Source organism: Lepidochelys kempii, chromosome 6, assembly GCF_965140285.1.
Source record: "Lepidochelys kempii isolate rLepKem1 chromosome 6, rLepKem1.hap1, whole genome shotgun sequence".
Classification (NCBI taxonomy): Eukaryota; Metazoa; Chordata; order Testudines; family Cheloniidae; genus Lepidochelys; species Lepidochelys kempii.
This window is the reverse complement of record NC_136385.1, coordinates 71664995-71685035: the sequence shown is the minus strand read 5'-3', so window position 1 is coordinate 71685035 and position 20041 is coordinate 71664995. Positions and strand designations below refer to the sequence as shown.

The window sequence follows — 20041 nt, the reverse complement described above, 5'->3', positions numbered from 1 at the left end:
TTGTCAAAATCTTTTAGTAAAAATGGGGAAATGAAGATATGGTATTACTAAATGTGAATATTTCTAATGTTTAAAAAAAATCTTAAGATTTAGGGTCTCTATTTTTATGACATAAGATAGTAGTAATAAACCAGAAATACTGTTTTTGCTCTATAGTCCGTGCATTACTGAGATTGCTACTGGCAGACATCAGCAGATTTTATTATCTTTGTTGACACATAGAGAAGCATAAGTTTGCCATTTTGCCCTACAAGGTAATTTTACAGTTTTGAAACAGATTTGTCTAAAGATGGAGCCCACTCTCTTTTAGCAGCACTGGCAGCAGTATACCACCTCCACCTAGTTGCAAGGAAAATTCATTTCAAGGGAGAAACAGGGATTATTCTAAGGCTGTTGGGAATGTAGTTAATGAGAATAGAGTAATGTTGGGGAAAACTTGCATCTCTTCCAGGCACCGTATTCATAATCCTTCGGATGAGAAGGTGGCAGACAAGTCTACAAAGGTATATATTTACTCTTCTTTTTCCTCTTAGTATCACATTTCCATTTTAAAGATAAACTTTCATACATAAACAACATTTGTTGAGTTTCCCTATCTTCTGTATATATTTATGGTTAAATACTGGGAAGGAGCCTAATTCCAAAGCCCATTAATATTAAAAGAGAGACTGCCATTGACATCAATGGCCTTTGGATCAGGGCTTAAATTTGAACAGTAAGAAATAATTGCCTTCACTGCCATTGTGTCTTATTAACTCTTAAGATGTCTTACATTTTCTGTTTCTGGCATGTGTAATTTGCAATGAAAATGCATATTATGTATCAAATTGAGAATTATGTTTTTTGTGACTAGGAAGGGAGTATAGGACTTATAAACACGACTGCTGCTTGTCAAAAGGAAACTGGATTGCTGAAAATGATAGCTTAGTTTAAATGGCCTACACTTTGTGAGATCACTTTAATTTTGCCAAAGATCTTTTGGTCCAAAGACCATTGAACTCAAAAAGAGTCTTTCCGTAGACTCAAAATGACCTCAGAAATTTAGACTAACTTCCTATTGCTTGAAGAGGCCTGTAAGGAGTACAGTACTGCTTCACAGGGTAAAGTAATAGAACACATACTGCACCTGTCAGAGTAACAATAAAATAACAGACCTACCAGCCTAGAGTGGAGAGATTAGTAATTCATGCCTGAGCATGATGGATATCTGCCTTTGTGGCAGCTGACTTAATCAGAGACTGCTTTGTGATACATTTTTAATTTAGTTTTAATCACAGAATGAAGTAATTAGTATCTTAAATTTAATTTGCTTATTAACTTCCCCCCACAGTCTTATCTGAGGTGCCTTCTTGTCCCCATCCCTCCATATTCACTCACCTAAATATGAAAGAAATTGGCTTAACTGCAAGGAAAATTAATATGTTTTGTTCGATTTGATGGTTTTCAAGGTTTACTGGTTTTTTGAAAGGTTAGACAAAGGTTAGGTTTTGGGGAGAGGAGGTTACAAGTGTTTTTTTATATAATATTAAAGTCAAGCCTTGTATTGCACAGTGTCTGTCTTATGTGAAGATATATAATGTATCCATACATGAAAAGCTGTTATCTTCCGAATGCCTTTGAGTGGAAAGGTTGTTGGACCTTCACCTTCACTGGTGACTCTGGTATTCTGGCCCCCTTTCATTATATTCCACACATCCTGTAGTGTTTTATGCTTTCAAGAATATTCAGATTTCATTAAGACCTTGTAGCTAAACAGCAGAGTTTTATCCAGTAGTGATGTGACTTGCGTAGAAATGTGTCTTAATGACTCTGTAAATCAGGCTTGCATTTTTTCTCCTTGTTTCTTTTCCAACAGAAACCCCAATTCTGGAACAGAAAGCAGAAGAATGAGGCAGAGGCCTTTGCTCATTACCGCCAAACACACACAGCAAATGAACGCCGACGTCGCAATGAAATGAGGGATCTTTTTGAAAAGCTGAAAAGAGCTCTGGGACTGCATAGCCTTCCCAAGGTCTCCAAGTGCTACATCCTCAAACAGGTAGGCATTTTACAGCCCAAGCTCATATGGAGAAAAATACCTTTAAAGTGGGGAAAACTGACATCAGGTCTTTTAGAAACAATGTAGTGATATGAAAAATATTTTAGTGGTGAGTGTAGAAATACTGTTCACCTGAATGTAGTCATTTCACAATGGGGAGAAATGGATTCATTCAAGAGCAAAATTTTAGGTTGTGAATTTAACTCTGGAAAGTAACTGCTAGTGTGCCTTGGCAATTTTAAATTGTACAACCAGACAGTTTTGAGATATAATGAAAACAAATCTCCCTAATGTAAGAAGAGAGAGCCCTTCGTGAAATATTTTATTTCAGCATAGCATTTAGATGCAAAACTGTAAACGAAAGGAAACAAACAGCACATAATGAAGAGCCATAAATAATTACGCTCACCTGTACATTACATTCCTAGGGCTGTGTCGGTGGCTTTTGTTATACAGGTTAGACTAGATGTGAAACTAGATGTGCATAAAGATGAAGAGGAAGAAACCGACATTCATCCTATTTCAACTGCATTCAGAGAAACATTACAACGCGGTGACTGAACTTTTTAGACATAGATTTATGGAAGATAGATCCTGTCAAACTAACTTGATTTTTTTTTTTTTATGAGATTATAAGTTTGGTTGATAAAGGTAAGACTGTTGTTGTAGTATACGTGCACTTCTGTAAAGCATTTGATTTGGTACTACATGACATTTTGATTTAAAAAAAATGAGAAAGATGTAAGATTAACGTGGCACACATTAAATGAATTAAAAGTTGGCTAACTGATAGGAATCAAAATGTAATCATAAGTAGGGATGCATCATCAAATGGCTGTGTTTCTAAGAGGGTTGTGCAGGGGTGGGTTCTTAGCCCCGTGTGGTTTAACATTTTTGTTAATGATCTGGAGGAAAACATAAAATCATCACTGATGAGGATTGCAGGTAAGGCAAAAATTGGGGAGTGGTAAATAATGAAAAGGACAGGTCACTGATACGGAGTGAGCTGGATCGCTTGGCAAACTGGGTGCAAGCAAACAATATGCAGTATGATACTGCTAAATGTAAATGCATACATCTAGTAACAAAGCATGTAGGCCAGATTTACAGGATGGGGAACTCTATCCTGGGAAGCAGTGACTGGAAAAGATTTGGAAGTCATGGTGGATAATCTGCTGAACATTAGCTCCCAGTGTGATGCTATGGCCAAAAGAGCTAATGTAATCCTTGGATGCATAAACGGGAAATCTGAAATAGGGTAGCAGGGTTATTTTACTTCTGTGTTTGGAACCGGTGAAAGTGCTGCTGGAATAGTGTGTCCAGTTCTGGTGTCCAATTTCTCAACATCCTTCTTGAACTGTGGACAGGGTTCAGAGAGGAGCCATGAAAATGATTAAAGGACTAGAAAAATGTGCTTTCTAATGATAGACTGAAGAAAGCGCAATCTATTTAATTTATAGGAGAAAAGGTTAAGTGGTGACTTGATTACACTGTAAAGTACCTGCATGATACAAATATTTAATATTGAGTTCTTCAGTCTAGCAGAGAAAAGATGGAGAAACCATCATGATCCAATGACTGGAAGGTGAAGCAAGACAAATTCAGACTGGAAATATAGTATACATTTTTAACAGCGAGAGTAATTAACCACTGGAACAATTTACCAAGGATCATGATGGTTTCTCCATCACTGACCATTTTTAAATCAAGAGAAGGTGTTTTTCTGAAATACATGATCTAGGAATTATTTTGGGGCAGTTCGGTGGCTTTTGTTATACAGGTTAGACTAGATGTGAAACTAGATGTGCGTAAAGATGAAGTGGAAGAAACCAACATTCATCCTATTTGAATTGCATTCAGAGAAACATTACAACACAGTGACTGAACTTTTTTTCTGTCTCCTGATTTCTTAAAATAATGATGGGAAATGTCTGTAGGGAGACTTTCAAAATGCCTTTTTGACTGGGAAAGGAGAACTACTTATTCTGCATTAGCTTGGTCTCTAAACTGGTATTCTGACATGCTTCTAGGCCTACGAAGAAATCCAGGGGTTGACTGATCAGGCAGATAAACTGATTGGGCAGAAGAACTTACTGACTCGCAAACAAGACATTCTGATCCGTAAAGTATCCACACTTTCAGGTGAGGTGGTTTAAGGGGACATAGTGGTTGGAATAGTGAAAAAAAGGACTTGAGGAAGTGGGGTGGCCATTAGTGGTTATACACAGAGGTGGTAGAATGTGCAGATACGAGATTTAGGGTCAGCTCCTCAAAGGTACATAGGTGCCTAACTCCCATTAAATACCTTTGAGAATCTGCCCATAGATTCTAAGGAAGAAGACGACTGATTTGGGATTGGGGTGTATTTCTGATAATATAAGGTACAGTGTCATAAATACAGAAAAGGAAGTATTTATTTCTTCAAGCAGCAAGGGCCAAAGATTCTACAGTGGATCTTCAGCTCATCTGCAGCTTTGAGGACAGAACTCAAAGACCTGACAGATTGACAGAAAGACCTGTCAATCACTGGCTCAGGGAAACAACCTTCCTGCTGAAGAGCCTGCTACTTTTGTTTCACCTCCTCGGGTAAAGGAAGTGTGGACATACCTTCCTGCTGCAGAGCTTTAGGATCTTAGTATCCAGTGCACTGGGATATCCAGAGAGAAGAATGTTTCACTTCCTCTAGAAATAGAGTTTTGTCCAAAGAGCCTTTCTCCTATATCCTCAACTGCAACACAGGGCTTCAACTTTAGACATCAGTCTGCTGCTAATTCCTTTCATGACATCCTTTCAACCTTCCAAAGGCTCTGTCCGTATACTATCAACTGTCTACTGGTTTTTATGATAACAGCTGGGATATGGAATTAGCACGGTCCGGAGAATACAAGTATTGCATATTCCATGCTGATAAATTGGTTCTCAGGATGATCCTGATATTCATCTAGGCGGTGTAAAGTCAACTTCATATTTCATAAGTTATGGGTGATAGGACTAAAGTCCTTCTGTCCCAAACCATTGTGCCTCATGGAAAAGCTGTGGCGTATGGGATGTCCACCTAGCACACAAAATTTATCTAGACAAACGTAAAACATTAAAGCAATCAAGCTCAGTATTTGCAGTCTATCTGTTGGGTGTAAGCAGGGAAGAGAGAGTGTTCGTTTTTCAGAACCTTACATGTCTAGGTGGATCAGGTGGCATATACTTGAGCCATATGAGGGAAAGAATTTGTCTTTTAGTGAACTCTGGTCACACTCCGTAAATGCAGTATATGCCTCTGGATGGAGACATACTGTTCTTAAGAAGAAATCTGCAAGACAGCCTCCTGGTCCTTTATAATATGCCTCAGAGCTGGCAGGTAAGCCTCCCTTGCTGCTGTAGTTGGAAGGATGGTATTGACTATATAGTACCTCTGTGATTTGGGAAACAGCCTGTGTACAGTTTTATATATAGTGTAGTTGTGGCTGTGTCGGTCTGCTCTGTGTGGCTCAAAAACTTGTGTTTCTCACCAACAGAAGTTGTCCAATAAAAGATATTACCTCACCCACTTCGTCTTTCTGGGTATAGTTATATCAGTTTTGATCATGTATTAAGCTAAATTTCTAGGTAAATTCTCACCGTACCTACACACTGTTGATAAAATCCCATTGTACAGTCTGTGGATCTTACTGATCTGAGTAATATTAAAAATTATATGAGCTTACGCTAAAATTTTCCTTTCTTTGAATAGTAAGATCAACAGATCTGAACAACTTTGGGTAAGATGAAGAATCCCCATTCATAGCTAAGAAAATAATGTTCTCATGCCCAGCTGTCAGTGTATTCATAGTTACGGACAACACAGTTTTCATTGTAGCTGTGAAAGTTCTCAGCTGGCAACCTGTCCGTCAGGGAGGGACATATATCCCTGGGCCATTGGTTGTTAGGTCTGAGTTCTGTCTATCAAAGCTGCAGACAGGCTGAAGACCAATTTTAAGATCTAATGTTTCTCCTTGAAGAAAGGAAATTTTGGGTAAATGCTGATTCATTTTCCTGTTTCTGTGGTGTGCTCTAGACCGGGGTGGGCAAACTTTTTAGCCTGAGGACCACATCGGCATTGCGAAACTGTATGGAGGGCCGGGTAGGGAAGGCTGTGCCTCCTGAAACAGCCTAGCCCTGCCCCCTGTCTGCCCCTCCTACTTCCTGTCCCCCTCAGAACTCCCGACCCATCCAACCCCTGCTGCTCCCCGTCCCTTGACCGCCCCCTCCTGAGATCCCCACCCCGAACTGCCCCCCAAGAGTCCACCCCCATCCAATCCCCCCGTCCCCTGACTGCACTGACCCCTGTCTACACCTCCGCCCCCAAACAGGCCCCCTGGGACTCCCATGCCTATCCAACCCCCCTTGTTCCCTGACACCCCCCCCCTCCAAAACCTCTGCCTCATCCAACCGCCCCTGCTTCCTGACTGCCTCAACCCCTATTGATACCCCTGCCCCCCGGGACCCCACCCCCTATCCAACCCCCCCTGTCCCCTGACTGCTCCAACCCCTATCAACCCCCCACCTCTCCCGACAGCGCCCCAGGGACCCTTATGCCTATCCAACTGCTCCCTGTCCCCTGATTGCCCCGGGACCCCCTGCCCCTATCAACCCCCCACCTCTCCCGACAGCGCCCCAGGGACTCCTATGCCTATCCAACTGCTCCCTGTCCCCTGATTGCCCCAGGACCCCCTGCCCCTTATCCAGCCCCCACTCTCCCTGCCCCCTTACCATGCTGCTCAGAGCAGCAGGAGCTTGCAGCCACACCGCCCGCCCAGAGCCAGCCATGCTGCTGCGCTGCCCGAGAGGAGCAGCGGGCCAGAACACTGGCAGTGCGGTGTGCTGAGGCTGTGGGGGAGGGGGAACAGCAGGGGAGGGGCTGGGGGCTAGCCTCCACAGCCGGGAGCTCAGGGGCTGGGCAGGACAGTCCCGCGGGCTGGATGTGGCCCACAGGCTGTAGTTTGCCCACCTCTGCTCTAGACTGTTCTTTGGAGATTGAAGGGGGTTTACTGCACCCTCCCCCCACCACCACCACCAAAATATTTGCATTGGGGCTAACCTGCTGGGTCTGCATGGTTCCATTCCAACTCTTAGTCCTGCAAGCGAATAGAATCTGAGGACATGTTGACTCTCTGTCTCTGTTAACCTTTCTACAGGTAAGACAGAAGAGGTGGTCCTGAAGAAGCTAGAATATATTTATGCCAAACAGAAAGCAGTAGAAGCACAAAAGAAGAGGAAACAAGTTGAGCCAGAGGAACTTGTGTCCACCAAGCCCAGCAGACAGCAAGAAGAATCCTCCACTTCCTCCAAAGAGTTGGAACAAATGATTGTGACAAACAGGCGGGGGAAGCCATTGATACTCGCCAGGAAAGGAGGCCAGGCTGCCGGTAGGCTGGGAAAGATATATTTTTCCCTTTGCAACTAGATCAAACATATATCATTGGATCTCTTGGGTGGGAAATAGCAGCCTGCTTTGTGTAGCCATCTTGCTATAAATTTATTAATTTAATACAAAGTAAAGGTGAAGTATTAAAACAAGAATGTTTGTGTATGTTATGTATATTGTACGTTCTAAGGTACAGTCTAAGAGAGTCTGGCAGTTTACAAAAATCACATTAACTACTTCTGTGATTGGTTATGTGGGGTCTGAGGTCTGCACATGGGGGAATTAAGATAATCTGAGTTTGCCAATTACTAGCCGATTGTAGCCAAGAAAATTGTCCAAATGGAGCAAAGTGGGCTGAGGACACCAACATTGATACTCACCCAAAAGAGAACTGCTGTTCACTAGTAAGTTTATATTGGTTAAAGGCCTTTTGGCATGCAGTGTCAGAAATATCACTTACAGTTTATGATTTATATTTGTGTTTTTATACAGTCGAGACTACATCCTCTCCTATTACATTAACTACTGCCAGCCTAGTGATGACTCCACAAGGGCAAGTGCTTACACTGAAGAGCCCCCTGATGCCAGGACAGGTAGCCACTGTTCCTTCTACACTCCTGCAAGCTGAGCTAAAGCCTCAAGTTGCCAGCAACACAGTGACAACACAGCCAGGTAAGGTCACATGATAGCAGGTTTTGGAAGGTAAGAACTGGTATTGAATCTGTATCTCTGTTCATTTATGCACTTCAGTTTATAAAAATAACATTTTTTCCTGTAAGAAGGCGTGTGCCTCACCAATAGTGTCCTTTTATATCATTCTTTCTGTATTCTCACAACTTCACAGAGTGTGGTGGATTCTTACGGAAATATACGTGTTTCATAAAACAGAGCTACAGTAACTCCTCACTTAACGTTGTAGTTATGTTCCTGAAAAATGCGACTTTAAGTGAAACGATGTTAAACAAATCCAGTTTCCCCATAAGAATGAATGTAAATGGGGGGGGGGTTAGGTTCCAGGGAAATTGTTTTTTGCCATACAGTACATACATACTATAGTTGGGCGGTGCCCCTGCCTTACCCCACACAGGAACAGCCCACTGGCACTGGAGACAATGAGGCAGGCAAGGAGGCTGAAGGTGCTGTAAGCTAGGAGAAGCATGTTGTGCAGCAGCAGTGGCAGCTTCCCCTACTCTGCAAGCATCAGGGGTGGGGGGGCTCAACCCTCGGCCTGCCCGCTCCACCCCTTGCCCCAAGCCCCCACCCTTAACCTGCCTCTTCTTCGCCACCCTTCACTCTGCACATTGCGTCCTCGCTCCTCCCTCCTCTGCCTCCTGCCCATGGCAATCAGCTGGCTTGTGGCATTCAGGAGGGAGTGGGGAGAAGCGAGGACATGGCGCGTAGGCTCCCCCTCCCTCCCCTGCCTCCTGAACACCGCAAGCCAGCTGATTGCCACGGGCAGGAGGCAGGGGAGGGAGAGGGAGACTGCGCAGCACATCCTCACTCCTCCGTGCTCCCTCCTGCTTGCGGCAGTCAGCTGACTTGCGGCGTTCAGGGGGCAGGAGGGAGCGGGGAGGAGCGAGGACTCCGTGCGCAGCTTCCCTCCCCTGCCTCCTGCCCGTAGCAATCAGTTGGTTTGTGGCGTTCAAGAGGCAGCGGAGGGAGGAGGAGCCTGCGCACCGAGTCCTTGCTCCTGCTCCTTCCCCTTCCCTCCTGAATGCCACAAACCAGCTGATTGCTGCGGGCTGGAGGAGGGGGAAGGCGCTGATCCGCGGCATCTGCCAGCAGGCGGGAGGTGCTGTGGGGGAGCGTAGGGGAGCTGCCAGCTGTGGACAAAGCAGACCGCCAAACTACATTATAACAAAACATTGCACAACTTTAAATGGAGCATGTTCTGTAATTGAGCAGGGACATAAGATCAAAACAACGTTAGGCGGGGAGTTACTGTACTTGATTATACAACCAAAATCTTAACCAAGTCAATTGAGCTGTTTATGGTTTTATCATCAGGTAAATAGAATCTGTTGTTGAATGTTAGTATTTCCAAATGAAAGAGAGAGGAAAAATATCTGAAATGTTGTGTAGAAGGGAGAGTATCGGGCTGATTTGTATTAGAAATAGAACAATCAGATAACCATTTCATAGACTGCTTTCAGATGGTAGTATAGTATCAGATACGGCATGGAGCTGTAGTGCTGTATTTCCTGTTTTTGAGGCGGTATCTAAAAAAGAATTGCTCTTCTTCCCAAATAAGGTATTGCATCCGTGATGATTCAGCTACCAGGCTCAACAGTTCCTGTCCAAGTGAAAGGCATCCTCACTAACTCAGCCATTCCCATTACATTGTCAACCATTGCCAGTAACCCAGTGCCCCCCGCTGTAGGAACAGCTGCAGAACCTGCTTCAGGTAAGTTCTTCAATCACAAATCCTTATGTTTGGGGGTATGGAAAGCTCTCTTTGCAAATATTTAGGTTCAGCTTTTCTTCAGGATAGTAAATAACATTGCATCTCACCTTCACGGTTTTGTAGCTCTCAGTAAAATTATGTGCAGGGGGCAGGGGCATTTATTTGACCTCCTATTCAGCAGCACTTAAGGTTTGAGCCATCTTGGAAGTCTCATGTCTGACACTATTAAAGCTGAACCATTTGACAGAAGTATTGTGCATGGGGTCTAGGCAGAGATAGTGGATGTTTATATTAGAGCTTCCTGTCATCCAGTGCATAGAACTCCAAGAGACAACCACTCGCCATCTTACTGGAGATACCCATATAATAGGGCATATGTAGCAAAGGAGGAAAGGAAAAGGTCAGTTTCAGATGTAGGGCTGGGGAAAATCTGACTGCCGTGTTTCGGAACTGTTTTGGAATCCAAAGCAGATGCTACCAGTGTAGCAGTGTACAGCAGATTATTGTGCAAATACAGTAATATTTCTTGATGGCAGTGAGCATTACATGGCTTTCACCAACCCACTTTAGAAAATTCCTCTTCACTGAAGAAGCTCTGGAAAAGGAGAGGCTGGTAAACTTAGCTTAGTGAATGATGGCAGTAATTCCACTATTAATTAGAATGAACTAATCATTATTCTAAAAATTAATGTAGAAGTGGCACTCTACATAGGCCTGCTCTGTAGTAGTTATATCTACTGACTTCAGGGCAAATGAATAAACATATTGCTTTTACTTCTGCTTCTGGAGAGCAAGCACAGCTAAGAGAGACTGTGTGAGGATTTTCTGTCTTGTGTATCACCAGAAGAATTGTTTGCTATATTCCAATCAGTTTTGCTTGTGTCAGTCCACTGAAAACAGGAGGAATTGCACACGTGGCACTGAGGGACATAGCCTGAAAATACAGGGTTACACAAGTGTAATTGAGGGCTGAATTTTGTCTGCAGAATTCTTACTACTGGTAGGTTTCAGAGTAGCAGCCGTGTTCGTCTGTGTCCGCAAAAAGAAAAGGAATACTTGTGGCACCTTAGAGACTAACAAATATATTTGAGCATAAGCTTTCATGAGCTACAGCTCACTTCATTGGATGCATGCAGTGGAAAATACAGTAGAGGAATTTTATATACACAGAGAACAGGAAACAATGGGTGTTACCATACACACTGTAACGAGAGTGATCAGGTAAGGTGAGCTATTACCAGCAGGAGAGGGGCGGGGAGAGGGAGAACAACCTTTCGTAGTGATAATCAAGGTGGGCCGTTTCCAGCAGTTAACGAGAACGTGTGAGGAACAGTGCCGGGGGGGAATAAACATGGGGAAATAGTTTTACTTTGTGTAATGACACATCCACTCCCAGTCTTTATTCAGGCCTAGGTTAATGGTGTCCAGTTTACAAATTAATTCCAATTCAGCAGTCTCTCGTTGGAGTCTGTTTTTGAAGGTTTTTTTTTGTTGAAGAATTGCAACTTTTAAGTCTGTAATCGAGTGATCAGAGAGATTGAAGTGTTCTCTGACTGTTTTTTAAATTTTATAATTCTTGACGTCTGATTTGTGTCCATTTATTCTTTTACATAGAGACTGTCCAGTTTGGCCAATGTACATGGTAGAGGGGCATTGCTGGCACATGATGACATATGTCACATTGGTAGATGTGCAGGTGAACGAGCCTCTGATAGTGTGGCTGACGTGATTAGGCCTTATGATGGTGTCCCCTGAATATTTATGTGGACACAGTTGGCAACGGGCTTTGTTGCAAGGATAGGTTCCTGGGTTAGTGGTTTTGTTGTGTGGTATGTGGTTGCTGGTGAGTATTTGCTTCAGGTTGGGGGGCTGTCTGTAAGCAAGGACTGGCCTGTCTCCCAAGATCTGTGAGAATGATGGGTTGTCCTTCAGGATAGGTTGTAGATCCTTGATGATGTGCTGGAGAGGTTTTATTTGGGAGCTGAAGGTGATGGCTAGTGGCGTTCTATTATTTTCTTTGTTGGGCCTGTCCTGTAGTAGGTAACTTCTGGATACTCTTCTGGCTCTGTCAATCTGTTTCTTCACTTCAGCAGGTGGGTACTGTAGTTGTAAGAACGCTTGCTAGAGATCTTGTAGGTGTTTGTTTGTCTCTGTCTGAGGGGTTGGAGCAAATGCGGTTGTATCTTAGAGCTTGGCTGTAGACAATGGATCGTGTGGTGTGGTCTGGATGAAAGCTGGGGGCATGTCGGTAAGTATAACGGTCAGTAGGTTTCCGGTATAGGGTGGTGTTTATGTGACCATCGCTTCTTAGCACAGTAGTGTCCAGGAAGTGGATCTCTTGTGGGGACTGGTCCAGGTTGAGGTTGATGATGGGATGGAAATTGTTGAAATCATGGTGGAATTCCTCAAGGGCTTCTTTTCCATCGGTCCAGATGATGAAGATGTCATCAATGTAGCGCAAGTAGAGTAAGGGCATTAGGGGATGAGAGCTGAGGAAGCGTTGTTTTAAGTCATCCATAAAAATGTTGGCATACTGTGGGGCCATGCGGGTACCCATAGCAGTGCCACTGATCTGAAGGTATACATTCTCCCCAAATGTGAAATAGTTACGGGTGAGGACAAAGTTCAGCCACCAGGTTTGCCATGACGTTATCGGGGATACTGTTCCTGACTGCTTGTAGTCCATCTTTGTGTGGAATGTTGGTGTAGAGGGCTTCTATATTCATAGTGGCTAAGATGGTGTTTTCCGGAAGATCACCGAAGGATTGTAGTTTCTCCAGGAAGTCAGTGGTGTCTCGAAGATAGCTGGGAGTGCTGGTAGCGTAGGGCCTGAGGAGGGAGTCTACATAGCCAGACAATCCTGCTGTCAGGGTGCCAATGCCTGAGATGTCAACTGATGGAAATGGCCCACCTTGATTATCACTACAAAAGGTGGTGGTGTTTTTTTCTCTCCTGCTGGTAATAGCTCACCTTACCTGATCACTCTCGTTACAGTGTGTATGGTAACATCCGTTGTTTCATGTTCTCTGTGTATATAAAATCCCCCTACTGTATTTTCCACTGCATGCATCCGATGAAGTGAGCTGTAGCTCATGAAAGCTTATGCTCAAATACATTTGTTAGTCTCTAAGGTGCCACAAGTCCTCCTTTTCTTTTTACTATTGGTAGTCAACTGACAGATGGGAAAAGATCCTAAGATGAGTTTGCAAGGGTTGGCCTTAGGGGGAAAAACCTCTATCAAACATGCTCAACTGAAAAACAAAAATTCTGCTAGACAATAGACATCATGGGATTTTATATTATTTATACGACTCACTCTTCAGAGTGGATTGAATGTTAAGTTTGTAGGGGAAAAAAAGAAGGTACAAACCGCTCAAGACACTCTATTTCAGCAGATGCTTTAAACTCTTTGTAAGGGTGGTTTTGTTGGGGGGGCAGATTGTCTCCAGCTTCAGTCACCAGTGATCCTGATGAGTTTTGCTTTGTTTGGTATTGCAGAGAGTGAAGACTCATTCATGATGCCAAAGATTGTTAATGTGACATCACTGGCTGCTGAAGGGGGTGTGAATTTAAACCTGAATAGAAACAAGAATTCTCATGTAACTCCAGGTGCTGGTGCCAAGACATCTGAGCCGTCCCTGAAAGCAGGACCTCATGAAAGTAGGCGGAATGAGGACATCCTTTCAGAAGAAAAAAACAAGGCATCTCCTGGAGACAGCTGTGGAGATGGAAGAAGTGCCACAGGGCCCACACAAATTTTCCTTGAAAATAAAGACAACAGCTTTCCACAGATTCGGAATGTACCCAGTGTGAAGGACTCCTCAGAGTCCTTTGCTAAAAAATCTTGCATTGGAGAGTTTCTTGGAAGCCAGGGGAGGAGGAAAGAGACTGATCAGGGAGGGGAAAGGTTGAAGCCAAAGGATTCTCCATTCCGCAAGCTGAAGGTTAAAGATCTCAAAGACTCCAGGATAGAAATGGAACTGAGGAAGGTAGCCTCTGCAATAGAGGAAGCAGAACTAGACCCAAGTGAGTTACTGGGCAGCATTGAGGAGAGTGATGACACTGATGAAACCCTCACTTCACTTCTCAATGAAATTGCCTTTCTCAATCAGCAGCTGAATGATGACACTTCTGGCATGTCAGAGCTGCCCAGTACCCTGAGCTCAGACTTTTCTCCAGAAGACTCTGAAACTCGGAGGGGAACTGCCAGTGAACTGACCACTGCAGCTGGAGCCTCCTTCCAGTTTGGTCACTTGGGTAGCAGTTTCAAGGGCCTTTCTGAAGTTCGAGAGAGTAGTGGCTCCATAAGTCCCCTCCTGCTTCACCTGGAAGATGACGACCTTACTGATGGTGAGAGGAACTCTGCAGAGCCTTCATCTCAAGCAGATATTTTGAAGATAGTGATAGGCTCTGAAATGAAGGACCCACTTGCCAACCTTTCAGTAACTGGTGGTGGAAGTGGTAAAACCTTAGATCCCCTGGCAGAGATCAATGTGTCTCCTCCAATCCTGCAGATGAAAACTAATCTAGAAGCTGGTAACACTGACACACTGTGGAGGCCTATGCCCAAACTAGCACCACTTGGGTTAAAAGTTGCAAATCTTCCTTTAGACTCAGAAGGGCAGAGTACCAAGGTGATGCCAGTATTGGCACCTGTAGTTGCAAAACTGGCACCCGTTGGTTTAAAAACTAAATTACCTGCAACTGACCTGGAAGGACAGGACAGTAAAATAATGCCCACATTAGCATCTGTGGTTGCAAAATTGAACAGTATTGGGACCTTGCCTTCAAATTCTGCAGGCAAATAAATACTTGGATTTTTTAGAGACCGAAAGGAAAACCTGGAGCAATTTGGACTATGAAAGGAATTGGTATCTTGAGTTTTAACATCTTCCCTTGTCTCCAGACACTTGTTCCTATATCCCTGTAAAGAAAATATGGTATCAGTGCACTCTTCTGACTGAGGGCAGGCCCCAAGCTGAGAAATCAATGCTATGAAACTTTAATTGTGCTAACATAAATTTTACCTCACTATTGTGTTCTGGATGTTCATCCCCCAGAAAGAAAGATGATGATGTATTACCATTGCTGGGCATATGGTATCCTTCCAACAGTGGGTCCTTCACAAAGAGTTTAGGAAACTAGAGGTCTGATGGACCTGGGCCACTGAGAGATTCATACCCTAACAGAGATGCAGTTGTTTCTGGATGAGGAGAAATCAGGAGTACTAGCGTTTGTACCAGCCAAATTAAGTATCTATGCAGAAGCAGGGGTGTTCACAGCTGCAGTTTGTGCACAGCCCACAAAATGTAATGAGCTTGTGTAAATGAGATTGGAGCAAGCTTTTTCAGACTGGTTGCCTTGGGTGGAGGAATGGGAGATCAGGGATAGATTTCCCAGAATGCTAATGTCAAAAATTTCCGTTCTTCAGTGAGTGAGAATTATCTTCCTGCTCAGACTCTCTCTGGTAGTTTCTGACCACATCATTTCCGTATGAAATCTTAAACTCCCATTTTAAGGTGAAGAAGGAAATTTTCATAGTGATGATTGCAACACCCCAGTGTTGTTTTTTTAGTTAGCTAATTTTAAAAAGAGAAAACCCTGCCATGTTCTTCCTTGAGCGTGCTGGGAATGAGACCGCATCCAGAACGAACAGATTCAGACAGGAGAAATCCATCTGAGTACCAGATTGCTAACTCCTTAAAAGCATCGCTGAGGTAGTTTGAGTGTCATTTGTCTCCATTCTTCTCTCCTTCCTTCCCTATTTCCTCCCTTCCTCATGGTTCTTGAAGACATATACATCTCGAAGACATTTACAGGAAGTGACCCTTTCAGAATTATTAGGACATGAAAGTGTGTGTGCGTGCGTGCATATGCACGCGTCCTTCCAAACTATCCATTTCTTTATGAATTCAGGAAAGGTACTCAGAGGTTCTCATTGCATTTACGCAAGATGTGTATAGCAAAAAAACAAAAAATGCTTATTACCAGGGAAATCAGGCAGTATTTGAATCACAAGATGTATTTTTTATTCTCTTCTGCCACCACTTATTCAATAAACTGTAGTTACTCTTCAATGTTAAGCTGTTGGAAGTGAAGGGCCTGCAGACTGTAAAGATATTTATATTTTTGTACACAATTTTTGTTTTCTTAGCTTCCTTGAAGAATGAAATTTTCAGCCGAGAAGAGACTATTTGTTAATGTGTATAAATGATTTTTTCCTATCTAGTTTGTAAATAATAGGAATTATGGTGGACTTCAGGGGCTTCTTAGGTGCTCCTCAAAAGTGAAAATCACTGCTGTGAAAATTGTGTAGAATCTGGAAAACAGCGCATTTTGCCTTTCTTGCATAATTGTATTTAGGAATGTAATCCCTGCTCTTAATGCCTCAGCAGCAGAAATTGGGATTCCACGTGCCCCCAGTGATCCACCCCACCCCCTCCACCCCGCCGTGATGCACGATTGCGGGAGCTTCCATCTCTCCCAGCGCCAAGGCTGTGCCTGTGTCTGACAGTCACATGCACGTGCTGTAAGTGATGATCTTCCACTCTTCAGAAGCAGCGTCAAACTCTACATTTGCAAAAGTATGCCCTATACAGTAAGCTGCAGCTTCTGGACCTGTGTCTAGAATGGCTGTGTCACTGGGTATGTATATCTTGTGTTGTTTCCTTTTCTTTGTTACAATTTCCTATTGGGCTTCAGAGCAAAGAAAGGGTTCTTAAGATGGGCATACATAAAGTTGCTCCAGACACTGTGTAATGGAGGTGTCTTCACCTTGGGATTCTACAAGGCATTTTTGAAAACAGTTGGAGAGGTGTGTGTCACTTCTACTGCCTTTGCATATTTTACAGTTTAACCTCAGTTTGTATCATAAATGCTAATCTCCTTCCTGCACTAAAGGGTTGAAGAAGAGGGTGTGGGTTAGTATGAGAGCCATGCAAAGCCTTACGGATATCATTCAATGCCTTATAAAGGGGAACTAGCCTTTAAATACATGTTTACATCTACTCCTTAGAGATTAAAGGCTAGATCCGAACCTCATTTACACCAGTATAAATCTGGAGTAACTATATTGATCTCAGTTGAGTTACACCAGATTTACACTGATGTACCTGAGAGGTTGGCCCTGGGTATTTTAAATTGGCTGAGGTTGCTTGTCATTATGCCCAAGACAGTTTGATTTGCCATTAAATTCAACTCCTTGCTGTGTGAAACAGCCATCAGCATTGCACTGACAGTGCCACACACACAAAAAAGCCACTAAATTTCCTCTCTGGCCCCTATCGCTTCTTGATCCAAAATGGCTGCTGTTCACTTTAGTGTTAAAATTAAGTGTGCATTAATCCATGTCTGTACATTAAGAAAAATATGCCTTTCACATTTCATAGGACACAGATAGCATTAAAGTCACTCAAACACTCTTTTAAAATAACCCTTCTGCCTTGAGGGGCAAGATGATAGAAAATGCCTAGATATATATTTACTGTTTGGCAGTGGGCAGTCAGGAATGCCTGCTGTAACAAAAGCATATTGTTGAGATAAAAGCTGACCTGCCTGATGCCAGAAAACTATCAGTAAGTTAGCTGAGAACAGACCCCAAGGTCAAAAGAACCAATAGGCACACAGCCAAGAAAGATGTTGGCAGGTTCTGCCAAGCAACAAAGCCCCTTTGAAAAGCTCATTAGCCTTTGCTTTTCCTAACCCTCACATCCCATCTTTGCATTTCACTATCATTTTGAATGTCGAATCCCCTCCCACCCACAGCCCCCAAATCAACTGGTTGGGAACAAACCTTTTGGAAATTATGCACACTATTTTTAAGAGACAATAATGCAAGAATGTGTTACTTTGGTAGCGAGTGGGTTTTGGAATCAGGAGAACAATAGAAACCCCTGCAAAGAGCACATTCTCACTAGACCAAGTATCCTGGAAATTTTGTTTGGTTTTTTAGACATGTCTGTAAATAGACAAATGTTTTTAAGAATATAATGCAATGTCAGATTTAGCTTTTTTCCTTTTATATATTAAAAATATATCTTTCCCTCTTTTCAGCTTTTGAAAAATTGATATTTTTGTAGAAATCTAACAGTACGGGACTGTTCAATGACTGTATGTGAGAGAGAGGAAATGTAAAACTAAAATAAACCAATCAAGTTCAACCAGGGACTGGCTTTGGAAGCTTTTATTATTGGGAGGGAGAATGGGATGAATAATAAAGTATTAATTGCCTTGGTGGTGGTGTGTGGAATTGCACAACCAAGCAAAGCTAGAAATATTTAGTCTTTAAATATAGTTCACACTCTGTATTTATTTTATGTGTACTGCGTTAACACCTAAGAGCGCCAGTCATGGATCAGGTGCTGTACAAACACAGAACAAAAAGATAGTCCTTCTCCCAAAGGGCTTAATTTTCATCTCTCTGCTTCTCCAATAAATCAGAAACAAATATCAACTTCTCATATAAAAGAGGGGATTGTTTTTGTTAATGGAAAGTCTTAAAGATTTGATCAGACAGTTTCCAAGGAGGCTTTGCTTCTCTACTGTTGTGTTTTACTGCAGTGGTACAGATATTGATGTATACATTTGAGCATTTTTTCGAACTGCATAAAAAAAATTAAAAACAAATGGTTTGGGGTGAGAGATTGAGAGATTAGAGCAAGAATATAAGCAGGGGGGACAGTGATGCTCTTTTTTTTAGAGTCTGTTTTCAATTGTTTTGACTGTTTTGTCTTGCTGGCGTGGACAGATGCATTAATGGCTGGCTTGTCCATTGCAGCAGCAAACCATTGGAAATAATAGTCTGTCCTCAGCCAGGAATACCTAAATTTTATGGGATTTAAGTGCAGCAAAAGCAGCTTTTCAGAAGCCCAAAGACTACTACATTTATATATGCAAGTTAAAAACACACACTACTTATTAAACACAAGAAAATGAATAAACTAGAAAGATGTATCTTATTTTTCTCCTCTTTCTGTCCTATCAATTTCTACTATTATTTGCTCCTTGTTATCTCAGTGCTCTTTTCTGTCTCATCTGTTGTTCTCTTGCTTTCCTTTTCTCTCCTGTTCTTCCGCTCCTTTCTCACCTCAGCCTCAAGGTCAAGCGTTCTTTTCCTTGCCATTTACCTGCACTCTTGCAGTGTGCTGGAGTCTGTCTGCTGGTTCATTTTGTCTGTCCATAGCCCTGTAGCTTTCCATATTTACTTCCAGCCCCGAGCATCCTGCAGATCAGGGCATTTTGAGTCACAATGTCCCACGCTTGTATGGACTTCAGAAACATCATGTATAAATGAGGCTGCATTTGGCTCTGCTAACTTTGTCATTCTAATGGGCTATACTGCAGTGTCCTTTAGGGCTCAGAGAGGAACCCTTCTGGAGCAACAGCACCCGTCTTAAACGAGCCCTGTAGAGAAAACTCCAGATTTTTGCTTTCCGGTTCGTGCAGAACCAGTATGGATTGAAGGTTGTGTTTAAGGGATCTTTGGCAGGTGACTCTTGTTAAACTAGTTAAACTAAGGCTATCTACCCTGCTGCTATCTTTTTGGGTGGGAGTGAAGAAGTCCAGAGAGCAGCTCCCAAGCCCTATCTAACAAGCTTCATGTTTTTATCCCTGGTCTCATCTGAGCTACTGTAATGGAAGCAGGGAAACTGGTGTTTCTTCCTCAGGGTCAATTCATGATGAGAGCTCTCAGCCCGGAAGGATTTTTCCCTTGAGACCCAAAGAGCCTATAAAACCCCATCACAGACTCTAGCCAGAAATACTAATTTAATATTAGGTACAACAGCTCATATCCTTGCCAAAGGTTGACACAATTACTGGAAGAGATTTGAATATCACCAGTCATTTTAATAAGGCTGTGACCATGTAAATGGAAAAACTATGGAGTGAAAAGAAAAGAAAACCCAGTTTGACTGTAGAGTAGGATGAAAATAAATTATTCAGCAATCCACTAGAATTCATTATTTGTTACCCAGAAGTTACTTTCACAATTTTCACACATTTCAAACCCTTAGCTGGAGGAAGTAAATTTCGGGGCCTAAAAAGTCCCATGGAGCTACTGTCCCAAAGCATGGGAAGATCAGTCTTCATGCTCTATATTATTGTTTACTAGAACCGGTTGCAAAAATGTTTTTCCTTGCAAAGAAAAATTCTTTGAATTGTTTGGGTTTTCTTAGGAAAAAGAAATATTTTTAAATGG

At 42.7% G+C, this 20041-nt stretch overlaps 1 protein-coding gene across 7 annotated transcripts in view; it reads left to right on the top strand.

Annotated features, from left to right (window-relative positions):
* Positions 1–18007, top strand: part of MGA (MAX dimerization protein MGA) — a 95547-nt gene extending 77540 nt beyond the window's left edge. For 6 of the 7 annotated variants that reach the window (XM_073348686.1, XM_078853333.1, XM_073348688.2 and 3 more), the window contains 7 exons: positions 452–503; positions 1856–2038; positions 4069–4180; positions 7210–7440; positions 7932–8111; positions 9691–9843; positions 13342–15926. In XM_073348686.1, coding sequence (XP_073204787.1) covers positions 452–503; positions 1856–2038; positions 4069–4180; positions 7210–7440; positions 7932–8111; positions 9691–9843; positions 13342–14651 — 2221 coding nt within the window. In that variant the 3' untranslated portion in view covers positions 14652–15926. Of the gene's footprint in view, positions 1–451; positions 504–1855; positions 2039–4068; positions 4181–7209; positions 7441–7931; positions 8112–9690; positions 9844–13341; positions 15927–16235 lie in introns of those variants that run through there. The other variant, XM_073348691.2, reaches the window with a different exon arrangement.
* Positions 18008–20041: the final 2034 nt, after the last annotated feature.